We start from the raw sequence: 21,878 nt of genomic DNA on the forward strand, positions 1-21,878 counted from the left end.
GGCAGAAATTGCTGGCAAAGAGAGCAAAGACTGGGGATAAAGAATTTAAATTCAAAAAAAGAGAACAACCAGATTGGACCCTTATATGGGACTTGGGATAGTATTAGATACACCAGCTGATGTTGCAGATGAACTCAACAGTTACTTTGCATTGATATTTACAGAAGAGAAACCCTTGATGCTGATGAGAAATTATGGAAGTGAAGTTGAAAAATATGCAATTAATAATATTGAAATTTCACGAATATTTAATGAAAAAAACTTTCAAGCCTACAGGCAAGTAAGACTCCTGAGATTGATGGCACATACCCTATAATTTTGTGATGGCACATACCCTATAGATCCCGTTGGATTGGAAAAGTGCCAGTGTGCCCCCCAATACATAAAGGCAGTTTTAAGAGTGTAACAGGAAATTACCGACCGGTCAGTCTAACTTCAGTAGTAGGGAAAATCATGGAGGCAATGCTCATTGGTGGAATTCGGGATCATTTAGATAGAAATGCAATTCTGAAGGATACGCAGCATGGTTTTGCAAAGGGAAAACATGTTTAACAAATCTGGTTAGCTATTTTGATGGGTCGCTCGTGAGCTGGATTTAGGGAATAATTTCAATCTTATTTATTTATATTTCAGCAAAGCATGTGACTCAGTCCCACATGAGTGGTTACTTTATAAGCTGGGAGAGGTTGGAATCTCAGGAAATATCCTTAGATGGATAGAAGGATGTCTTCAGGGCTGGAGGCAGAGGGTTGTGATAAATGGTTAGATTTTGTTAATGTAAGAAGCAGGGTACCCCAACTATCAGTATTGGGACCACTGTTGTTTTTGATTTTCTTAAATGATATTCATGAAGGGATAGAGGGCATGATGTCTAAATTTGCAGTTGATGTAAAGGTTGGTAGAGAAGTTAATGATCACCACCAAGCAGAGCTTCAGAGTGACCTAGAGAGACTTCAGGGATGGTCAGAAAAGTGGCAGCTATGCTTTAATCCAGCAAAGTGCAAGGTCTTACACCTGGGGAACAGTAATCCCAAAATAACTTATACACTTGGTGGAGTTGAAATAAAACCAGTAGTGGAGGAAAGAGACTTGTGTGTTACGATAAGGTCAGACATGAAGTTCTCCAAGCATTGTAGACAGTTTGCAAGGAAGGCCCATGGTGTCCTATCAATGATTTATTGTTTGTTTGTTTGTTATTTGGTTTTTAGGAGCATTAGCAACTAAAGCCATATTGCTCCGGGATATGCGGTGGTCATTCCCTGACCTTTCCGCATCCTCCGTATTTGGTGGTGACGGGCTCGAACCCCTGGTCTAATCAAGAAGCGTGTGCTACGCACTGCTGCTCCTTCCCACATGGCTACAGAGACACCTCAATGATTTATCAAACATTTGCTAGTAGAGATAAGAACATTATAATTCCATTATATAAGGCTATTGTTAGAGCATACTTGGAATACTGTATGTTCACGTATGGAGACTGCACTTAAAAAAAGACATCAAGCTTCTTTAAAGGGTCCTAAAATGGGTAATTCATCTGGTGAGATCGGCAAAAGCGCGTCCATATGAGGAAAGATTTCGAATATGTGAGTTGCATAGCCTGGAAACTAGGCACCATAGAAGAGACATGACTGAGGTGTTTAAGGCTCTGAGAGACAAAAGTAAAATGAATGAGGATGAAATTTTCACGGTTATAAATGATTCTAAAACTAGGGGCTATAAATTCAAATTACGGGGGGGGGGGAATGTTTAGACTGGATTGCAGTTTTAGTTCAGCCAGGGAGTTATAAATTACTGGAATAAGTTACTTACATGGGTGGTTAAGGCTGACAATTTGGGGAAATTCAAAGGTTAGCTGGATCTACAGGAAGAAGGAAATGTCTATTTCCTTTTCTCTTCTCTTATTATTATTTATTAATTATTTATTTTATTTTTATTTATTTTATTTTGGCTGGTGCAGCATAAGCCTTAGGCTTCCTTGCACCATTACTAATACTAACTTGACAAAACCCTTGAGACCAATGTGAAATACGATGACTGACTGTTTACTCAACCACACACTTCCCACAACAATTCATAAATCTGTGTCACCATCTGACCACAAAGTTTCAATTTTGATAAGATCTTTGATCTAAAACTGTAATCTGACCCAAAGTGATGTCACCACCTCTACACACACATATTCAATGAAGGAACTCTGTTTCAAGCACAGTAATGTTGAAGTTAAACTTCAAATTATCATATCATATCAGTTGGGTGGGTGTGTGGAGTGAAGAGCATGCATGCAGTGTGTATTTATTTTAGGATGACACTTGTATAAACTTTTAAATTATTTATGCAATGAACCAGTTCTCAATCTGGAAAATAGGAACTTTGACATTCAGTTATTAAGATTAAGTATCTGCCCAGACTTGTAATAGATATAGCCTTAGATGCTAATATAATATATAAATAATAACAATAATGTGTAATATAAAAAGTTAACTTACCAGCCAGTGCACTGAGAACTTTGTTTTGAAACATTAAATGCAGTAAGAGAGAATAAAATACAAATTTATTAATTTAGTGCATGATATATATATAATACACATTTTATGCATACTGTAAATTTTAGTTTAATCTAAATCAATTAATTAAATCTTTTAAAATTACTCCATACATACTTTTTATTATAATTATTGTATGTAATGAATACTGTAAAACAACAAATAAATTCTAAATCCCCATAAAGCATTGGCAAAAAAAAAAGTTGTATTTCTGTTATTCCAGATTTCGGTTTTCCAAGGCAGTTTCAGTCTCATTCGCTTCAGATGATTAAGATCCCACTGTAGCTTATTCCCACCACATAACAAAAATTTCGCTTAATGAATTTTCACACTTTTACAGTTGATAAATCAGGGTATAAACCCCATATGACATGTTTCACATGTGAAAAATTTCAAGAGCCAAAACTCGTAAATCTACACAGTTGCTAGTTTATGTACAGCCGTCTGATTTATTAAAAAAATGAATGTCATTATTTATTAATAATATTTAATAAATATTATTTATTTATTAAAAAATGTTTTTGAAATCAAGTTTAAAATGAAACTGCAGTGTGGCCTAAAATCTCAAATTCTTCAGCACCATATACAGTGCAATATAATTATAAGGGAGTCAGCACTCTTGCCACTGGAAGCATGAAATGACTTCCCTGAAAATGCACCAACTGCCTCCTGGGTTATAAATCAATTAAATTAAAACAGAAACTAAGGCACAATCATAGTTAGTGGCCATGTGAAAGTACAGTATTTTAGATGGAAGCAGAATCCTACAAAAGAACTATAATTTCTATGTTTATCAAGTTTCTCTATGTTCATCTACCATCAAACTATTAATTGCAAATGTATGTGCCAATGGTACCATTTATTTATTTCTAGATACTGGTGTTACTTAAAGCACTATGTTCCAAAATAACACTAGTGTGATTTTTTTCCAAAAGTTCTCAATGCAATTTTGAATGGTTGATTTAAATAAACTATTACTCAACACTTAGGGTATTTCAGTTATATATAAATTCAGGTTTCGATGTTTCTAATTTATTAAAGGAAATGTACAATGGTTATGTAAAATGTATTCAGTACTTTGCAGTATGATTTTTTTTCAAAATAAGAAACTTTAGTATTATTATATAAAACAATAATAATGAACTTAGTGCACCCTATATGTAAATGACTGCATAATTGAAGATTTTGCACTTCAGGAACTTAGGAAGATAATTTTAATACAAAGTAAGCATTCTTCTTATGTGAATTTATTATATATTTGATCAATGTTTCTTTAGTGCTACATGATGATAAAAACTAATGTTTCTTAAACAAAAAATTAAATTAAATAAAAATCCTAATTTGTAACTTATTTATCTGTGTATGTTTATTGCACATTTATTCATGCCACATATACCTATAATTCATATACCTATATAATATAATAACTTATATATTATAGCAATATTAATACAGCAAAATTAAATTCTAAATAGTATTAATAAATATACAAGTAGTATTAATATTACAGAGTAATACATCTCCCATGACAATACAATGGTTTTGTCATTTGGAGATGTCTGCATTTATGTCTCATCACAGACTGGAGGAATTGCTAGAGATTTCTACAATTGAGGCATTAACTGGTCTCAGGCAAAGGGAACAGGGTTCCCCCTGTGAATTATTCTTGGTTTTTAGCGTGCGCGCGCGCGCACACACGCACGCACGCACGCACGCACGCGCACACACACACACACACACACACACACACACACAACATAATCTGCAAGCAGACACTTGTACAGCCAGGGGCAGTCCCAGAAACTGGAGAAGGGAGGAATTAAGCAGTGTTCAAGGGAATCATTAAGCTTTAACCATCATGTAGCAGTATAAAAATACATTATTTTAATCATATGGAAGAGAGCTATAGTCCATTTAGGCCATACTTGAGACTGCACAAAATGGTCTAAATCACTGATGTGCCAAATCCAACAACCAACCAATATATATATATATATATATATATATATATATAGTAGTAACATTAGATAGTATGAATCAGAGCTGTAATACTCAATATTGAGGTAAACTCCTCTTATTATTTTACAAATAGTAGTAACATAAAAATGTTAAGAAGCAAAATAAGCAGAAAAAGGAAAATAAAAGTTATCATATGTCTAATGTTCAAAAACGGGCAGTGCAGCAGTAAATGAAGCAAAAGGATATAAATAATATGTGGTTTGTAAAATAAATAAAGTGTCTGGGCAAAATGGAAATGAAAAGTACACACGTTGCCAGAACTAAGATACTGTAATACGAGGGTGATACTGAACTAAGTTTGTATCACAACCCACGTATTACAACCCATGTCTATCCTCAATCGTATCGCCATTTTCATCTTCTTTTGACCATCTTTTTCTCCCCTTCCCCTCCCAAGAATTTTACCATTTGCTTGTCCACACTTTTTCGATCAAATTTCTCTGCTTTATATTTGAATTTTCAACCATGTTAATTTAATTACCTTTCACCCCTTCTGCACTTCACATACATTTGTACTATATTTCACATTACACTTGTAAATTTGTATTTATTTTAATTTACATTATTAACTTCATTTTTACACTGCGTAGGGACTACCTTGTCTACTAGTATTACAATAAAGGTCACATATTTGCTACCCCCTTTTTCTAATACTACAGAAAAGTTTGGAAACGCAGTGCCTGATACATGGTCAGGAGTAGACCCCTAATGAATTTCCTGAATATCATATTTTCATCTACTATATTCAGATTTTGCATATTTGCCATCCCCTGATTCAACCTCTTGCTAAAATTGCCCTCCCACATCTGAATAGTGTTATTTGCTTATTTATTTCTTTATTATTTATTATTTTTATACAATTTATTTATTTATTATTTTTTTTTTTTTTTGTATTTTGTTTGCTTCCTCAGTCCCAGTTCATTTTTGTACTAGGTTTTTCGAATTCTTTCACCTGTTTAACCACTACTTCACTTCCACTTTCAACTATCCCTTAAACTTCTCTTAGTTCAGGCAGCATGTGTATTTTCATTTCCAGAGACACTATTTATTTTACAAACCACACATTATTTATTTATTTATTTATTTATATATATATATATATATATATATATATATAGAGAGAGAGAGAGAGAGAGAGAGAGAGAGAGAGAGAGAGAAAGAGAGTGTGTTGCAATTAAAATGGGATCTACAGGATGTTTTATTACCATGGTCTGTCTCAATCATTTTTAAATTTAGGCCATTTGCCATCTGAACCATCCAAATATATTTCATATTTCAAACATAACTGTCCGTGTCATATTTTGGCTGAAATTTTTGATGCTAAAACTGGACTAAATATTAACATATACATTTTACGATTTCTAAATCTGATATTCCCTGTCAGAGACTTGGTAATTTGGAATCTCCTCTTTTTGATCTTCTCTGGCTTAAAATATCTCTACCTCATTGTGTCAAATTCATCTGTTGTCTCTACCGTTCTCCCAACTCCACTAATCACTTGAAGCTCTTTGACTTCCTCTCTTTGCAACTTAACTTTCTCCAGTCCAACTTTCCTAACAGTGAAGTACATTTCCTTGATGATTTTAATGTTCACAACTCCAGCTGGTTTCCGTTTTCTAGTCACACCAAGTGACTAGAAAACTTTTGGGAAAACTTTTCATCCCAGCTGGTCGAGATGCTGAGGCTTTTGCAATGACCTTCACAGATTGTTCATTTACCTACCAGAATACTGGACAATCCTAACCATACAGCCTATATGGTTGATCTTTTTCTCACAAACAACCCTTCTAAGTACACAGTTGAATTGAGTGGTCCTTTAGGCACCTCATCACAACTTGGTGATTGTCTTTTCTCCAATGGAGCCTTTATCTCATGGATATTCCCAACCTCGTATAGTTTGGCATTACAAGGATGCAAAATGGGATGACCTGTGAGATTTCTTTTCTTCTTTTTCTTGGTCAGATTAATGTTTCAAAACTTCTGATGTCAACATTTGCTCAGATCATGTCAGTGAAATTATTCTTGTAGGAATGGAATCCTTTATTCCAAATTCCACTTTAAAATCTCATCCTTTATCTAATCTTCCTTTATCGTCCTTTATTAGTGGTTTTCCAATAAATGTGCTAAGGCTGTTGCATATCGTAATTGGCTTGTTTCCAATTCTTCAGTTTCATTTTCTGCCTACACCAATGCTTGCAACAATTGTAAAGCAGTTATTAATCAGTTCAAACTAGATTTTGAACAGGCTAAGAGTATAAAACTTGCTTCTTGCCCTAATGGTAGCCAAGCATTCTGGTCTCTTGCCAAAGCTATTGGCTGCAACCTTTGCCCATCTCTGCTCCCACCTCTGTCAAAACCAGATGGTTCTGTTGTCACTTCAGCCAAGGATAAAGCTGACCTGCTAACATCCCATTTTTCTTCCAACTCATGTATTAATGATCTTGGTAAAACACCTCCCACCATTCCCAATACATTCCATTCATTCCTCCTGTGGTCTTCCGTCAAAAGGATGTCAGAAGGATTTTGACGAATCTTGATGCTAAGAAAGCTCCAGGTCCTGATGATATTTTTCCACTTGCACTCAAAACCCGTGCTCCTGAACTTACTCCTCTTCTTTGCCACCTTTTTTCACTTTCTTATTCCAAAGGTGTTTTTTCTTCTGCTTGGAAATTTGCTCATATCCAACCAGTTCCTAAAAAGGGTGACAAATCCCTCCCATCCAATTATCGTCCCATTGCAATTACTTCTACTCTTTCTAAAGTAATGGAGAAATCAATTAACTGCCAACTCTTAAACTACCTAGAAACCTTCGATCTGATCAACAATCGCCAGTATGGATTCCATCAGTGTCAATCCACTGGTGATATTCTGGCTTGATACCCATTTATGGACAAATTCAATGGAAAAGTTCGGTGAAATGTCTTCTAAACAAGCAGTTGCTCTTGACATCTCAAAGGCTTTCAATTGTGTTTGGGATAAATGTCTTCTAAACAAGCTGCCATCTTTTGGTTTGCCAACTATTTTTTATAATTGGTTATCCAGTTTTCTTTCTGATCACTCACTGAGGGTGATGGTAAATGGCTCTTTGTCTTCTAACTTCTGGTGTCCCCCAAGATTCAGTTCTTTCCCCCACTCTTTTCCTCTTGTATATTAACAACCTTCTTCCATTGTATGGAAATCCTATATCCATAGGATTTCCATACAATGATGATAACATTGCATTCCACTTTCCAGTTCAAGAAACCTTGCCCTGCTCAAACAGCTTCAACTTCTCAAATATCTGCTACCAATTCTTTAAATGCCAATCTTCAGGTATTTCTCCCAGTAGGGCAAAGGTAACTTAGTTTATTTCAATCCTTCTAAAACTCAGTCTTGTCTTATATCTCGCAAAAAGTATTCTTCTGCTCCTATGCTTATCTTTGGCCACACTCCGATTTCTAGGCAAAATGATATATCTCTTTTGGGGATTACCCTGACTTCTAATCTCTCTTGGCACAAGCACATTAAAAATATTGCTTTCACCGCATCTAAAAAATTTGGTTTTCTCTTTCGCTCTGGGCATTACTTTTCTTCCAAACTCTGTACAAATCACAAATATGTCCTACCACGGAATATTGTTCCCACATTTGGGGCGATGTTCCCAAAACCTCTCTCGGGCTTCTAGATTCCATTCAGAAGAGGGCAGTTAGGTTAATTAATGACTCATCTCTAACAGAGTCTCTCCACTCGCTGTCTCATAGACTTACTGTTTCTGCTGACAGATACTTACATGGGCACTGTCCTTCTGAATTGGCTTCTATAATTCGTGCTCTGTCTTTCAAAACAGTCCAAACACGTGCTGCCACCAGCCAGCCAACATCAATTTACTGTCCAACTTCAAACTCACAGAACCAACTTTTCATCTTGCTCGTTCATTCATTCAACTGCCGTTTTCTGGAACAACTTTCCTTCGTACATATTTCCTGAAAATTATAGTCTACAGAAGTTCAAGTCCAATGTCAACAAATATCTTCTTTTATCTTCTCAACCTCCAACCCAAGCACAGTACTAATTTGTATAGGTTCTAATACCTCTCATGTTTGAGGTTTCCATAAAAAAAAATAATAATAAAAAATAATTAAATCTTATGATCAACATAAAAGAATGTTGTGAAAAGAAAAGTGTTCCTGGTCAAAGTTACAAAACAAATTAACAAAAACCAAAACACACTGAAAACGTATTAGTCAAGAAATTTATCTGCTGTAAGTGCCAGTTATCAAGTTGTACATTTAATTGCTTTTGAAAGTAAACCATTTAGTGATGGTGAATTTGCTAAACGTTGTTTGTTAAAAGTTGTGGAAGAAATTTGTCCGGAGAAATGAACAACAAACAGTTTATGCGAAGAGTAGAAGATATTGGAAAGAATTTTTCCATCAAATTTTGGAAAACATAAAACAAATGAAATATCTTAGTGTGACACTGGATAACAGTACTGATGTAAATGATACAGCACAACTCCTTATCTTCATATATGGAATTGATGATAATTTTGTACCAGTTGAAGATTTAGCTGATCTACAGAGTATGCACAGAACAACTACAGATGAAAATCTTTTTGAAAAATTTTGCCAATCTATCGAAAAGTTAGGATTAAATACAGTATTGAAAACCTAGTAAGAGTAACAACTGAATGTGAAAAAAATATGGTTGTTAAAAACACTGGGCTTATGGGTAGAATAACCACGAAAATGGTACATATCAGAGCTGAACCTCCGATTGGATTGGAATTCACTGCATGTGCATCAAGAAGCTCTCTGTGGGGAAATGTTGGATCTCCAACACGTTATGAATGTAGTTATTTCAACTGTAAATTTTATAAGATCGCATGGCCTTAATCACCATATGTTTCAACAGTTTCTTTCAGAAATTGAAGCTGAATACGAATATGTAATTTTACATAGTGTAGTGAGATGGCTTAGTCGTGGCAAAACGTTATATCGTTTCTTTAAAACTGCTTCATGAAATTGATAGTTTTATGACAGAAAAAGGAAAACCAACAAAACAACTATAAAATATAGAGTGGCTGTTTGATCTTACAATTCTTACAGATATTTTTTCTAGTTATTTAAACGCTCTTAATTTAAAACTACAAGGTAAAGGAAAATTGGTCTCTGATTTGTATGGTGACATCAAATCAGAGACCAACAAAAAACCACAGAATAACAGATGAGCATCTTCATTCCGTATTGAGAATTGGCATCATGAATTTTCAAACCAAATTTTGAGCTATTATCTAAAAATACCCACCTTCAATCATTTAATTAAATGTTAAGTTTTATTCATTAAATGTTATTGTGACGCCAATAACCTTTAGACTACAATGGTTAATAAAATTTTAGGATATTTTCAATTTTAGGTTTATCGTATATTTAGGTTGGGAATTAGCACTTTTTATATATAGCCTGAAAATGAAAAATGGTAACATGAAAATAGAAACTTTCTTTTACACATAAAATGTGGAAAATGTAACATAAAATTAGGTTTATCGTATAAAAGAAACTGCCATGAAAATGGCTACTTTGTTCGGATCAATGTAAGTTTGTGAACAATTTTTTTCAGGCATGACTTCAAACAAATATTAAAAAAAAAAAAAAAAAAACAGAATAACAGATGAGCATCTTCATTCCGTATTGAGAATTGGCATCATGAATTTTCAAACCAAATTTTGAGCTATTATCTAAAAATACCCACCTTCAATCATCTAATTAAATGTTAAGTTTTATTCATTAAATATTATTGTGACGCCAATAACCTTTGGACTACAAAGGTTAATAAAATTTTAGGATATTTTCAATTTTAGGTTTATCGTATATTTATTTATTCACCTTAATAATGAAAGGCAGTGATCCTTTTCAGGTTGTAAATTTTCTAAAGTGACCATTTAAAAGAAAAAGTCATGTTTTTATAATTTTAATAAAATTTAAAAAATAAATCACTGACAGATTTATTGCACATAAGTGTTGGGAATTAGCACTTTTTATATATAGCCTGAAAATGAAAAATGGTAACATGAAAATAGAAACTTTCTTTTACACGTAAAATGTGGAAAATGTAACATAAATTTTTCTTCAATCACTCAATGTGGCCTGTGAAACAAATCTAACTTTGAATATGGACCCCCCTACAAGAAAAGTTTGGACACCACTGGATAAAGGGATGGTTGAGTGGGAGACAGCAGAGAGCGGTAATAAATGGATACTGCTCTATGTGAACTAATGTTATTAGTGGAATCCCCCAGGGTTCAGTGCTGGGCCAATTGTTGTTTTGTGTAATTATTAATGATATCGATGAAGGTATATCAGGCTTAATGATCAAGTTTACTGATGATACAACGGTTGGCAGGGTTGTTAATGATAGGATTAAATAGAGTATGCATATTAAATACAGATAGGATGCTACTGCAACAGGATCTAGAAAAGTTAGGCAGATGAGCTGAGAAGTGGCAAATGAAGTTTAATATTGACAAATGCAAAGTACTGCATATGGGTAGTAGTAACCCAAGAGAAACGTACCAACTGTGTGGTATTACACTCAGGGAGGTGGAGAATGAGAAATACCTGAGGATAATTGTGCAGCCAGATATGAAGTTCTCTGAGCAGTGCAGACGAGCTGCCAGAACAGATCATGGAGTTTTTGTCATTGATACATAGGAATTTTGCTAGCAGAGACAAAGATGTGATTATACCTTTGTATAAGGCAATGGTCAGGCCAAGTGGTGAGCTATGAATATTTCAACAATGGGCTCACATTTTTGCCGACTTTTTGATGTGAAACATCCTTTGGGTGGGGGTGAGGGGTACCTACCAAGTAAATCTGATTGGTCACAGAAGTGATGTCATCTGCAGCGTCTGCCAGAGGCGCTTCCCACGCTCACACCACTAGTCTGTGCGGAGAACTCACTAATAGTATGATTAGAGGGCACGACACATTTTTAGTGACCAGTACGATATCTCAAGTTCTAACTTTTAAGAATTTTTGAATAGTAGCGACATCACAATCATACTTCCTGCAGTTACTACTGCAGTCAGTATGATTGCAAGTATTTGTCATATGACTGCAACAATACAAAGATTTGTCAACAATTTCTTTTTTGTCTCGCATTTTTGTTACATTCCATTGTTAGGTACTCCGACTGCGTATGTCCTTTCAACTAAAAGATCAGGTACCTTGAGTGACGCAATTTTCAGAGACATTTAGATACATTGCAGTAGCAAGTATACGCCTGTTACTTTAGTTATCATAAATCCATTGTATGTTGTCTTCCAGAAATTATGGAAATTTGTGAAATGATCAATAAAATATTTACAATACAAAAGTTCTTTTATTTCGTAATCATATACAAATCAAAATATCTAAAAGAAACGCGAAGGATGTTTCACATAAAACGATCTACCACACGTGCATGGCAGACATGTGACTTTTTTTTTATTCTTTTTTTTAAAACTAGGGAAATATAATGGATACATTTTTTTCATGATAAAATTTTATTGTTGTGAATAAAAAATAACATGAAAATATTCCCCATATCACAAATAAACTATCACAAAACATTCTAGAATATAAAAACAAATATTACATAAAAAACAAACTGTTCTAGAAAATGTACACAAAAATCAGAGATTACATGAAAAAAATCATTATACAAATATTCAAGAAAAATTTATTCTAAAAATTGCCATATACAATTTACTTCTTTATTAATATTTTTTGTCGATCTTCGGCTTTGCTCAATAACTGAGCGATGATTACGGAGGAAAGATTTCACGTAACGATCTGGATCAAAAATAAGGAATGGTTTTCCATATAGAAATTAGATGTGTGGTCATCACATCTGCAACATATTTAATTGTCAAAGATGTCATTTTTATTGTTACAATAATATTCATTACAATGAAAGCTCACTCAGTTTCGGCACTGCTAATCACAATGGTTTCAAGAATATTTCTGGCTTTTTTAATTGAAAAGGGAATTTCACTCGATTTTAAAGATAAACTGTGTTTGACAAAATCTCTAAAATCATTAATTTTATTTCATATTTTATCAGAAAACTTGTATGATAAAAGCCTTGTCTGGATTGAGTAAGCTGAATGTTAATAGTATTCTTACACTTGCTGAGACTACACACATGAGGGGTATAAATTCAAGTTGAGGAAGGATGGTTGCAGCATAGATGTATGGAAGTTTTTGCTTTCAGGGGTTAATAATATCAATTTGATTATATCACATTCTTCCCGATTTTCTGCCCACTTCAGTGCTGTTTCTTTTCATTGATATTTTACCGCAAAAAAGTGAGAACAATAATAAATCGCAGTTTCAGGCTGATATTACTGTATTCTTACTCAATCTGGACCTAAAGTAAATAGAATATGAAATGAAGAGAACAAAATATGTCATGGAAAATTGGGTTCACAAAGGAGAATAACTAAACTATCACTCATGGTTTCAAAGAAAACCCATTAGTCCTTATCCAACATTTCACCAGATATATGACGTAAAGGAAACAGACAGAAATACTCTTGTAGCATAATAAACATTTGTCTGAAATACTACCATTGATAAAAAAAAGAAGAAAAATCATCCTTTCAAATTATTCCGGATAACTAATGTTCTACTATACTTATCATGATGAACACAAGTGAACCAGTTTATTTTAAACTAAGGTTGCACATAATTCTCTATCTTTACTTGCATTAAATTATAACTTAACACGGACAAATCAGGAGCACTAAACACTCAGAAACAACACCTAGCTCAATCTGTATGAACTATTGAGGTTCACATCTATTTTCAATAATCACTCGCCACATACATTACATCCCAAACCTGATGATAAAACTGTACTGATAATGCCTGGTGAAGTTAGAGAATATAAGGTCCATCGGTGTCTTAAAGATGGCAGATTCAGATATGAAATGTCAATTTTATTTTTAGTGTTTTGACTTGGTGGGTTATGCACAGACAATTACCTCCAGCGCTAAATAAGTTTCACATGAGCTGTGATTTATAAAAGCTGTATTTCAAATCTTTGAATTTTCCTTCTGTAATTTTGTAACTAATACTGTTCAAAACTGTAATAAGTGAAAGAAACAATAACTTTCATTCATAAAAATTTCAAAAAAAATTATTCTAATTCTGCTTGTATGTTCTTTAAAAAATGAACAGGCAAAGTTTTTACGGCTCCAGCAAATAAAGAAGGTTTTGCTTTTTTATTGACATATTAATTTATTTTTTATAGTTGCTTTATATTCCTAGTAACAATACTTTAGTTTAAATTGAATTCAGATAGAGATTTTGCAGTTTATTACTTAGTATCAGTAAGGGTATCAAATCCACATGTGGACAAGGTTTTGCAGCTTCCGTGAACGAAAATTTTTAATTATACTTAGCCGCTTTATTGACTTAATTGTTAGATTAAATTATTTTCTATAAGTAGCTTATAGACCTAGTCAAGCTCCGTGGTTTATTTTGAATTTAGATAGCACGATTTGGAAAGTAAATAATACCTCGTGTCCGTAGATTAACCACTCGTAACTTGCCGCCATTGTTATACGATACGTGTGCTAGCATCAGGTTTAATGGAAAAATAGATAGCGAGTATAGTAGTATCAATTAATCAGTAAAATTTATTAATCTTATTAAATTTCATTGTCAATTGAATTATACTTTTTTAACTACATAAATATAGCGACCTAGTTATTACAAACGTAACATCATAAATTAATACATATAAGTTGACAGGGGATAAGAAAGTCATATAACGTAACTCGGAGATAATATTCGATACCGAAATACATATACTGTATATAGTGTTATAATTGCATTGGGATATAGGTTTAGGGTTATATTTTGTATTGGAATTTTATTGAACTTGAATAGAAATCATGACTCATACCAGAGCAGCAAAGCAAAAGGCTCAAACTAGTGGAAGTGCTGTGGCTCAGGGAAGAAAACTGAGGGGGGTTGTCCTCAGGGGGGAAAACTAGTTGTCCTCTGAATCACATTCTATTGAAATGCACTGCTTGTTTGATGTTTATGGATAAATCAGGAACGGGACATGATATTGCCAAGGGGAATGTCTTTGTATCCCCCAAGGCAGAATGTGCTGGTCCCAAAGAAACTAGTTGTTGTAGGTGACTATTGTCAGGGAAACGGGGAACATATTGTGCAAAAAGGATAGATGAAACAGGACCAGGGTATGTCTGCCAGGGGCAAAGGTTGATGACGTGGTAGGACAGATATCATCCTTCAAGGGCACAAAGGATGATACTGTTTTACACGTTGGCACTAATGATATTAAGAGTAGGAGACCAGCAGAATTACTAAGTACAAGACAATGCTGAAAAAAAGCCGTGAGTTAGGGTTGAATTTGAAAGTGTCTGCAATTCTACCCAGACACGATAGGAGTGAGTATATGATGAGGGCCTTGTCGATCAATTCGGCCCTGGAGAGACTGTGCAAGGCTCAAGGGGTAGAATTTTTCTCAGCCTGATCTGTGCTTGTTAACAGGAGAGAGTGATTCTAGGAATGTGATACACTTAAATAGAAAGGGTACAAGAATATTTTCTGATGCTATTGAGGCAGAGTTAGGTGTGTCAGAAAACTGCTAGCTTGGGGGGGGGGGACACAGACTAAAAGATTAACAATAGCTGCTGGCAGAGGTAAAAGTGCTTCTTGCACTACTTCTGATTACACTACTTATAGTTGAAATGCAATTGAGCAGCAGCCTGGAAAGCAAGGCAATGGGAATTTCCAGGGCTGCTGAGAGTCATAGTGGAACAAGTAAATACATGGGCTATGTTAGGATAACTAACAGTAGAAACAGGTGCATGTATACTTGCATGTACACCAATGCTAGGAGTATAAGTTAATAAATTCGATGAGCTTAAAGTGCTAATCAAGGCATCAAAGGCAGATATTGTTGGGATATCAGAGACATGGTGTCACACAGACATAAGCAGTGCAGAACTGGAATTTGGGGAGTACAATGTGTACAGAAAGGATAGACAGGACAGGAAGAGAGGAGGGGTTATGCTGTTAGTTAAGAAACACAAAATTTAAGGAAGTGCATCCAACTGATGTTGGTGGACAATGCAATGTTGAGTCTCTTTGGTGTGACATAAGCACTGGGAAAGGAAAAATGAGAGTAGGAGTGTGTAATAGGCCTAGTGACTCTGAGTATAATAAGAAACTGTACAGGGAAAAAGAGTGGGCCAGTAAATCAGAGAATCTTATAATAGGGGATTTTAGTTTCCCAGATATTGACTGGAATTTGTTGGTTGGTCACTCACACACTAGCAAGGCTTTTGTGGATTTATTGGATGATTGTTTTCTACAGCAGCATGTTCGAGGCAACTAGAGGGAGTAATACTCTTGATCTGATTATCAGTAGTGATTCTTCATGCATCAAGAATCTGCAGATAAAGGAACCACTAGGTGGCAGTGATAACAGTGTGCTGAAGTGGGATTTACTCAGAGGTCACTACCATCAAGGGTAAAGGTAAGGGTTTTTGCTTTCGTAAAGGTGACTACGGTGGTTTGAGACAGTATTTAAATTCTATACGGTGGAACCAACTGATGATGTTACCAACAGCAAATTCAAAATGGGAAGCATTCAAAGAATTAATCTTGGAAGCTACTAAGCTTTTCATACCAACAAAGAAATATTGTTCAAGGTTTAGGCCTAAATGGATGTCAGATCAACTAATTATTATAGCCTATGATAGATATAAGCTGGTCTGTAACCAAGTTACAAAGGAGGTTAGGCAGGCGAAGGCAGATTACGAGAACTCTTTGGCAAAGGATGCAAAGAAAAACAGCAAAGAGTTCTTTACTTATGTAAACTCTAGAACGAAGGGGATGAATCAGATTGGTCCTCTTGATATCGATGGTTCAACTGTTGATGATCCTGCTCAGGTAGCTAACAAACTAAATGAATATTTTGCATCAACATTCACATGAGTTATTCAGGGAGGGGAGTGCCAGAGGTGTATTCAAGTCTGGCAGTAAGCTAGATAATCTTGTAATAACTGAGTTTTGCAAATTACAGTGTCTGGAGACTAGGCACGTGTGAGGTGATCTGATTGAGGTGTATACAACTTTGAATGGTTTGAGCATGCTGAATGCTGATGGGAATCATCCTCTCTCAGAATAATCGCCTGAGAGGGTATAAATTCAAATTGAGGAAAGATGGTTGTAGGATAGATGTCTGGAAATTTGCCTTTATCCAGCAGGTAGTTGATTGCTGGAACAAACTTCCATCTGTAGTTGTAGAAGTTGATAGCTTAAATAGATTCAAGGCAGAACTTGACAAACATTTAGAGCGAGTGGATGGGTGAAATAAGGGTGTTTTTTTTGGCTGATGCTATAAAAGCTTGCTTTCTTGCATCATGTGTCTTTGCTAAGGCTAATGCTCAAAATGGTATTGCACAGTTTTTTCAGCTGATACACTTCTTATTACCAACAGATTTAATTCTTTTGCACAATACATCAATAACATGTAGAGGTAAATATTTATATGAAAACAAAATCTGTTTTCATATCACCGGAAAAATAAAAAAAATACAATATAGGAAATTATGGTTACAAAAAAAAAAAAAAAAAAAGTACAAGTACACTGGGGGAAACTTTCTCCCTTTTAAAAGTAAATAAGGTTTAAGCAGAAGTACAACAACTACATCTTGATCACAATAATAACCCCAACTCACTTTAACATTTACCTTTATACTGTCTGTTTATGAAAAAATCAGTTTCATTTGGGGATGGGTTGAAGAAGCACCGAGGTTTCACAGGCTGTTAAAGATTGAATAATTTCACTGTTCAAAAATGAAGTTAACGGAATACTGGACATACTTATAAACTACTAGCTGCATAGTTCAATATATTGTATCAAAGTATAAGACAGGATCAACAGAAAATGAAAGACACTCAAGCCAAGGTGTTGTCTTAGGACAGCCTTAATGAATGTTTGGATGAGCAGGATATTATGAGACAGGTGTGTAAAATCCCAACATCATCAACAGGAAAGTAACTTATTAGATTCTTAAAACTGGGTACAAGGGGAGGCCACCAAGAAAAAAGCCCTGGAGCCTACCTAGAGAAGCCTGTTGAATTTTGAAACAGTCACCTCTACTAGTGAAAGTAAGTTTAATTTAATTGGACCTGATGGTCATTACTACATGTGGAGGAAGCCCAACACTAAACTGAAGAAACAAAATATTGTTCCCACTGCAAAACATGGAGGGAATTTAATAGTTTGTGGATTACGGCTTATTCTGGTGTGGGCAAACATTCAATTATTGATGGTATTATGAATGCTAAGGATATGTGCATGCATGATGGCACCACATGAAGACCACTGCTCAAAAATAAATTAGAGGTTGGCATCTACATTTTCCAAAAAGGCAATGACCCCAATGGCTACTGTATAACACTCACGAACTGTCAAAATATATGTGCAATCACACAATATAAATCCAACTGAGAATTTCGAGATTTTCTTCAGATGGGTTAGGAAAATTAAGTGGCCTTCCAAAAACGAGTTTATCAAACAATGGACTATAATAAATGAAGACATGACAAAAAAAAAAAAAAAAAGTGGAATCGATTCCTAGGCAATTCCATGTCATAATCAATGCATACAGCCTTCATACAAAGTATTAAAGACAATCTTCCGTTATAAATAACGTAAGACTATGAAATGTACGACGAATACTTTGAGGGGGGGTTAGATTTTTTTTGAGGGGGCCATAACTTTTATTTTTTTAAAGTTTGAGAATTTTTGGTTTTATATAATGATGTATCGTGAAAATTAACTAAATCCGCTGATAATAAAAAGCACAACTAAAAAAAAGGTGTACGAAAACTAATTTTTACGGACTTCATATGCCAAAAGCTTAATTCAGGAATTTGATTATTTTATATAATCGATCTATCCTTCAAACCTGAAGGACAGATCCGGAAACTTGGAGGAACCATATGTGAAATCGCATCCTTCTATGAAAAAAAAAAAAAAAAAAAAGTAAGAATACAATTTTCGCATGTAGCAAAACTGGTAATTTTCTAAAAAATTCCCAACGTCCCTTTACTTTCTGGAATATATTCCAGTAATTCACAATAAATAATATTTATTATTTTTATTGTGAATTATATGTAATACATTGCAGTATTCATAATGTTTCACTTACGTATCGTGTATCCCTTTTGCCCATTGCACAGTTTAACGACTTTCATGAGAGCAGTTTTATTTACATAAGTATCCTCAAAAAGATGGAAAGTAAAAAACCTCACTAATAACTTTAATAAATAAAACACCACACACACATACTCTAAAGAACTCCAACAACCACTAGTTTACAACTCACTCACAGCAAATGAAAAAAACACAAACAATAGCGCCACCTTGATTTAAAAACTTCAAATACAAATAAAAAAAATCACAGTTTAAACATTTGTTATTAAAAAATAAATAAATGAAACTTGCCTGTACTCATAGTTCAAAACCTTCTTCATGCAGGTTAAACAGAACAAAGGAGTTTGCCACAAAAACGTGTCACTTCTAATGTCTCCACTACAAAGGATAACTCACAATGATCACAAAGTTCTTTAGGGTGATTTAATAAAAATGCATGCCATAGAGGTCACATATGATCAGTATGGGCTTGGACCACCCAGGGTCCTGAGCTGGATATCATCATCATTCATCTCTTGATTGGTGATTCCATTCTGCTTCTGACTCTTGATCTCACTCTCTCAAGGTATTTCAGAATTTTTTTTTTTTTTTTTCGTTGATGCACCATAGGCCTCCGGCTTCCTGAAACCATATTACCATTAGTAAAGGCACATGATTCAAGAAAGCACATTTAGATAATATTGACGAAAAAAACAAAAACTCTTCTCATTTCACACGTCTAGTTCTGTTTGTCTAGTTCTGCTTTAAATCCATTTAAGTAATCAACTTCTACAACAACAGATGGAAGTATGTTCCAGCGATCAACCAGCCATTCGCCAAAGGTAAATTTCCGCACATCTATCCTACAACTGCCTTAAATGAATTGAAATTATGCCCTCTCAAGGGATTATTCTGAGCAAGAGGAAGAATCTCATTAGCAATAAGCAAGATCAAACCAATCAAAGATTTATACACATCAATCAGATCACCTCCCAGGTGCCTAGTCCCAGACATTGCAAATTGCAAAACCTTAAGCCTTTCTTCGTAAAAGCAACCCTTTGTTCCATTCACTAATCTTGTATACCTCTATAATTGTTCCAGCAGCTCTACGTCCTTTTTAAAATGAGGCCTCCAGAGCTGAACAGAGGTCAAGGGAAGCCTGACATTTGCCTTTCACAAGGGGTTAAACTCCTTAGCAGTAGCATTAGCATTAGTAGAGGCATTTTAAGCAAGAAAGCAAGCTTATGCTGCATCAGACAAAAAAAAAAAAAGAAAAAAAACCCACTTCCACTTCACCCCTCTGTTCGTTCACATTACCTGTCCAGCTGAGCCTTAAACTTATTTAGGCTATCAACCTCCACTACAAGGGATGGAAGTCTGTTCCACCAACCAACCACCCACTGGCTAAAGGCAAATTTCCGCACGTCTATCCTACATCTGTCTTTCCTCAATTTGAATTTATGCCCTCTCAGGTGATTTTTCTGAGCTAGAGGAAGAATCCAATCAACATTGAGCATGCTCAAACCATTCAAGGCTTTATACACCTCTATCAGATCACCTCGCTGGTGCCTAGACTCCAGACACTGTAATTTGCAAAACTTAAGCCTTTCTTCGTAAGAGTACCCCTTTGTTCCATTCACTAATCTTGTTGCCCTTCTCTGTACTCGTTCCAGCAGCTCAACATCCTTCTTGAAATGAAGCCTCCAGACCTGTATACAGTACTCTAGGTGTGGCCTGACTATTGCCTTATACAAGGGATTAATCACTTCCTTATCCCTGCTGGAAAAATTCCTGTATATCATTGACAATACTCCATGAGCTACTCTTGCAGCCCGTCTGCACTGCCCAGAGAACTTCATATCTGCCTGCACAACCACCCTCAAGTCCCTTTCATTCTCTACGACTGTCAGTGTAGTACCACAGAGTTGATACGTTGCTCTGGGGTTGCTGTTCCCCATGTGTAGCACTTTACTTTGTCAAAGTTAAACTTCATTTGCTACCTCTCAGCCCATCTGCTCAACCTTTCCAGATCCTGTTGCAGTAGCATAGTGTCAGTAGTGACAACTATGCTACTGCAACAGGATCTTGACAACCCTGCCAACATTTGCATCGTCTGCAAACTTGCACTTTAAGCTTGATATACCATCATCAATATCTTTTATAAATACAGAAAACAATAATGGACCCAACATTGAGCCCTGAGGGACTCCACAAATAACATTAGTCCACGACGAGCAGTGTCCATTGATTACCACTCTCTGTCTTCTCCCCCTCAACCACCCCTTTATCCATAGCAGTAATTTGCCTCCAATGTCACATTACTCCAATTTGTGTAGCAGTCTTCCATGTACAACAGTATCAAAAGCCTTTCTAAGATACAAGTATATAATATCAAAGCTATTTCCTGCATCCAGTTCTTTTGTGACTGCATCATAGTATCCAATCAAATTGGTCAGGCAAGACATCCCCTTAACAAAACCATGCTGTGTCTTGTCTAAATGATCCTGCAGTGCTTCTTTAACCAGTGCCTCCATTAATTTTCCTGGAACAGAAGTTAAGCTCACAGGTCTATAATTACTTGTGTCAGCCTTTGACCCTCCTTTGTGAATTGGGGTCACATTTGCACATTTCCAGTCTATGGGGACCTCCCCTGAGTCGAAGGCTAAGGGTTTGGTTACTTCCTTTGCTGCCTCCTTTAATATAACTGGATAGATCCCATCCACCCCGGTGCCTTTCTTGTGTTTATCTTCAACAGTTTCTCTTCCACTTTACTCCCAGTTATTTCAAGATTCTGTAGCTTAGTACTAGAGTTGAATAAACGTCTGGCATTCCCCTCGCTGAATAACTCCTCATGTGTGAATGTCGATGCAACATATTCATTTAGTTTGTTAGCTACCCGAGCAGGATCATCAACAGTTGACCCATCAATATCAAGTGGACCAATCTGATTCATCCCCTTCCTCCTAGAGTTTACATAAGTAAAGAACTCTTTGCTGTTTTTCTTTGCATCCCTTGCCAAGGATTTCTCGTAATCTGCCTTCGCCTGCCTAACCTCCTTTGTAACTTGGTTGCATATCAACCTGTATCTATCATAGGCTTCTGTGTCATGT

General features: G+C 35.3%; 1 protein-coding gene across 5 annotated transcripts in view; it reads right to left on the bottom strand.

The window, feature by feature from the left end:
* LOC150075030 (uncharacterized) overlaps nucleotides 1–18,951 on the bottom strand; it is a 322,726-nt gene extending 303,775 nt beyond the window's left edge. For 3 of the 5 annotated variants that reach the window (XM_090388630.1, XM_090388629.1, XM_090388632.1), the window contains exons 1-2: nucleotides 18,785–18,951; nucleotides 2,487–2,504 (exon numbers count right to left, since the gene is read on the bottom strand). In XM_090388630.1, coding sequence (XP_090244756.1) covers nucleotides 2,487–2,504; nucleotides 18,785–18,808 — 42 coding nt within the window. In that variant the 5' untranslated portion in view covers nucleotides 18,809–18,951. The remainder of the gene's footprint in view (nucleotides 1–2,486; nucleotides 2,505–18,784) is intronic. The other 2 variants (XM_090388634.1, XM_090388633.1) reach the window with 1 other exon arrangement.
* Between the last annotated feature and the right edge of the window lie 2,927 nt (nucleotides 18,952–21,878).

Source organism: Mastigoproctus giganteus, chromosome 14 (assembly GCF_048544385.1).
Source record: "Mastigoproctus giganteus isolate SK-2022 chromosome 14, ASM4854438v1, whole genome shotgun sequence".
Classification (NCBI taxonomy): Eukaryota; Metazoa; Arthropoda; class Arachnida; order Uropygi; family Thelyphonidae; genus Mastigoproctus; species Mastigoproctus giganteus.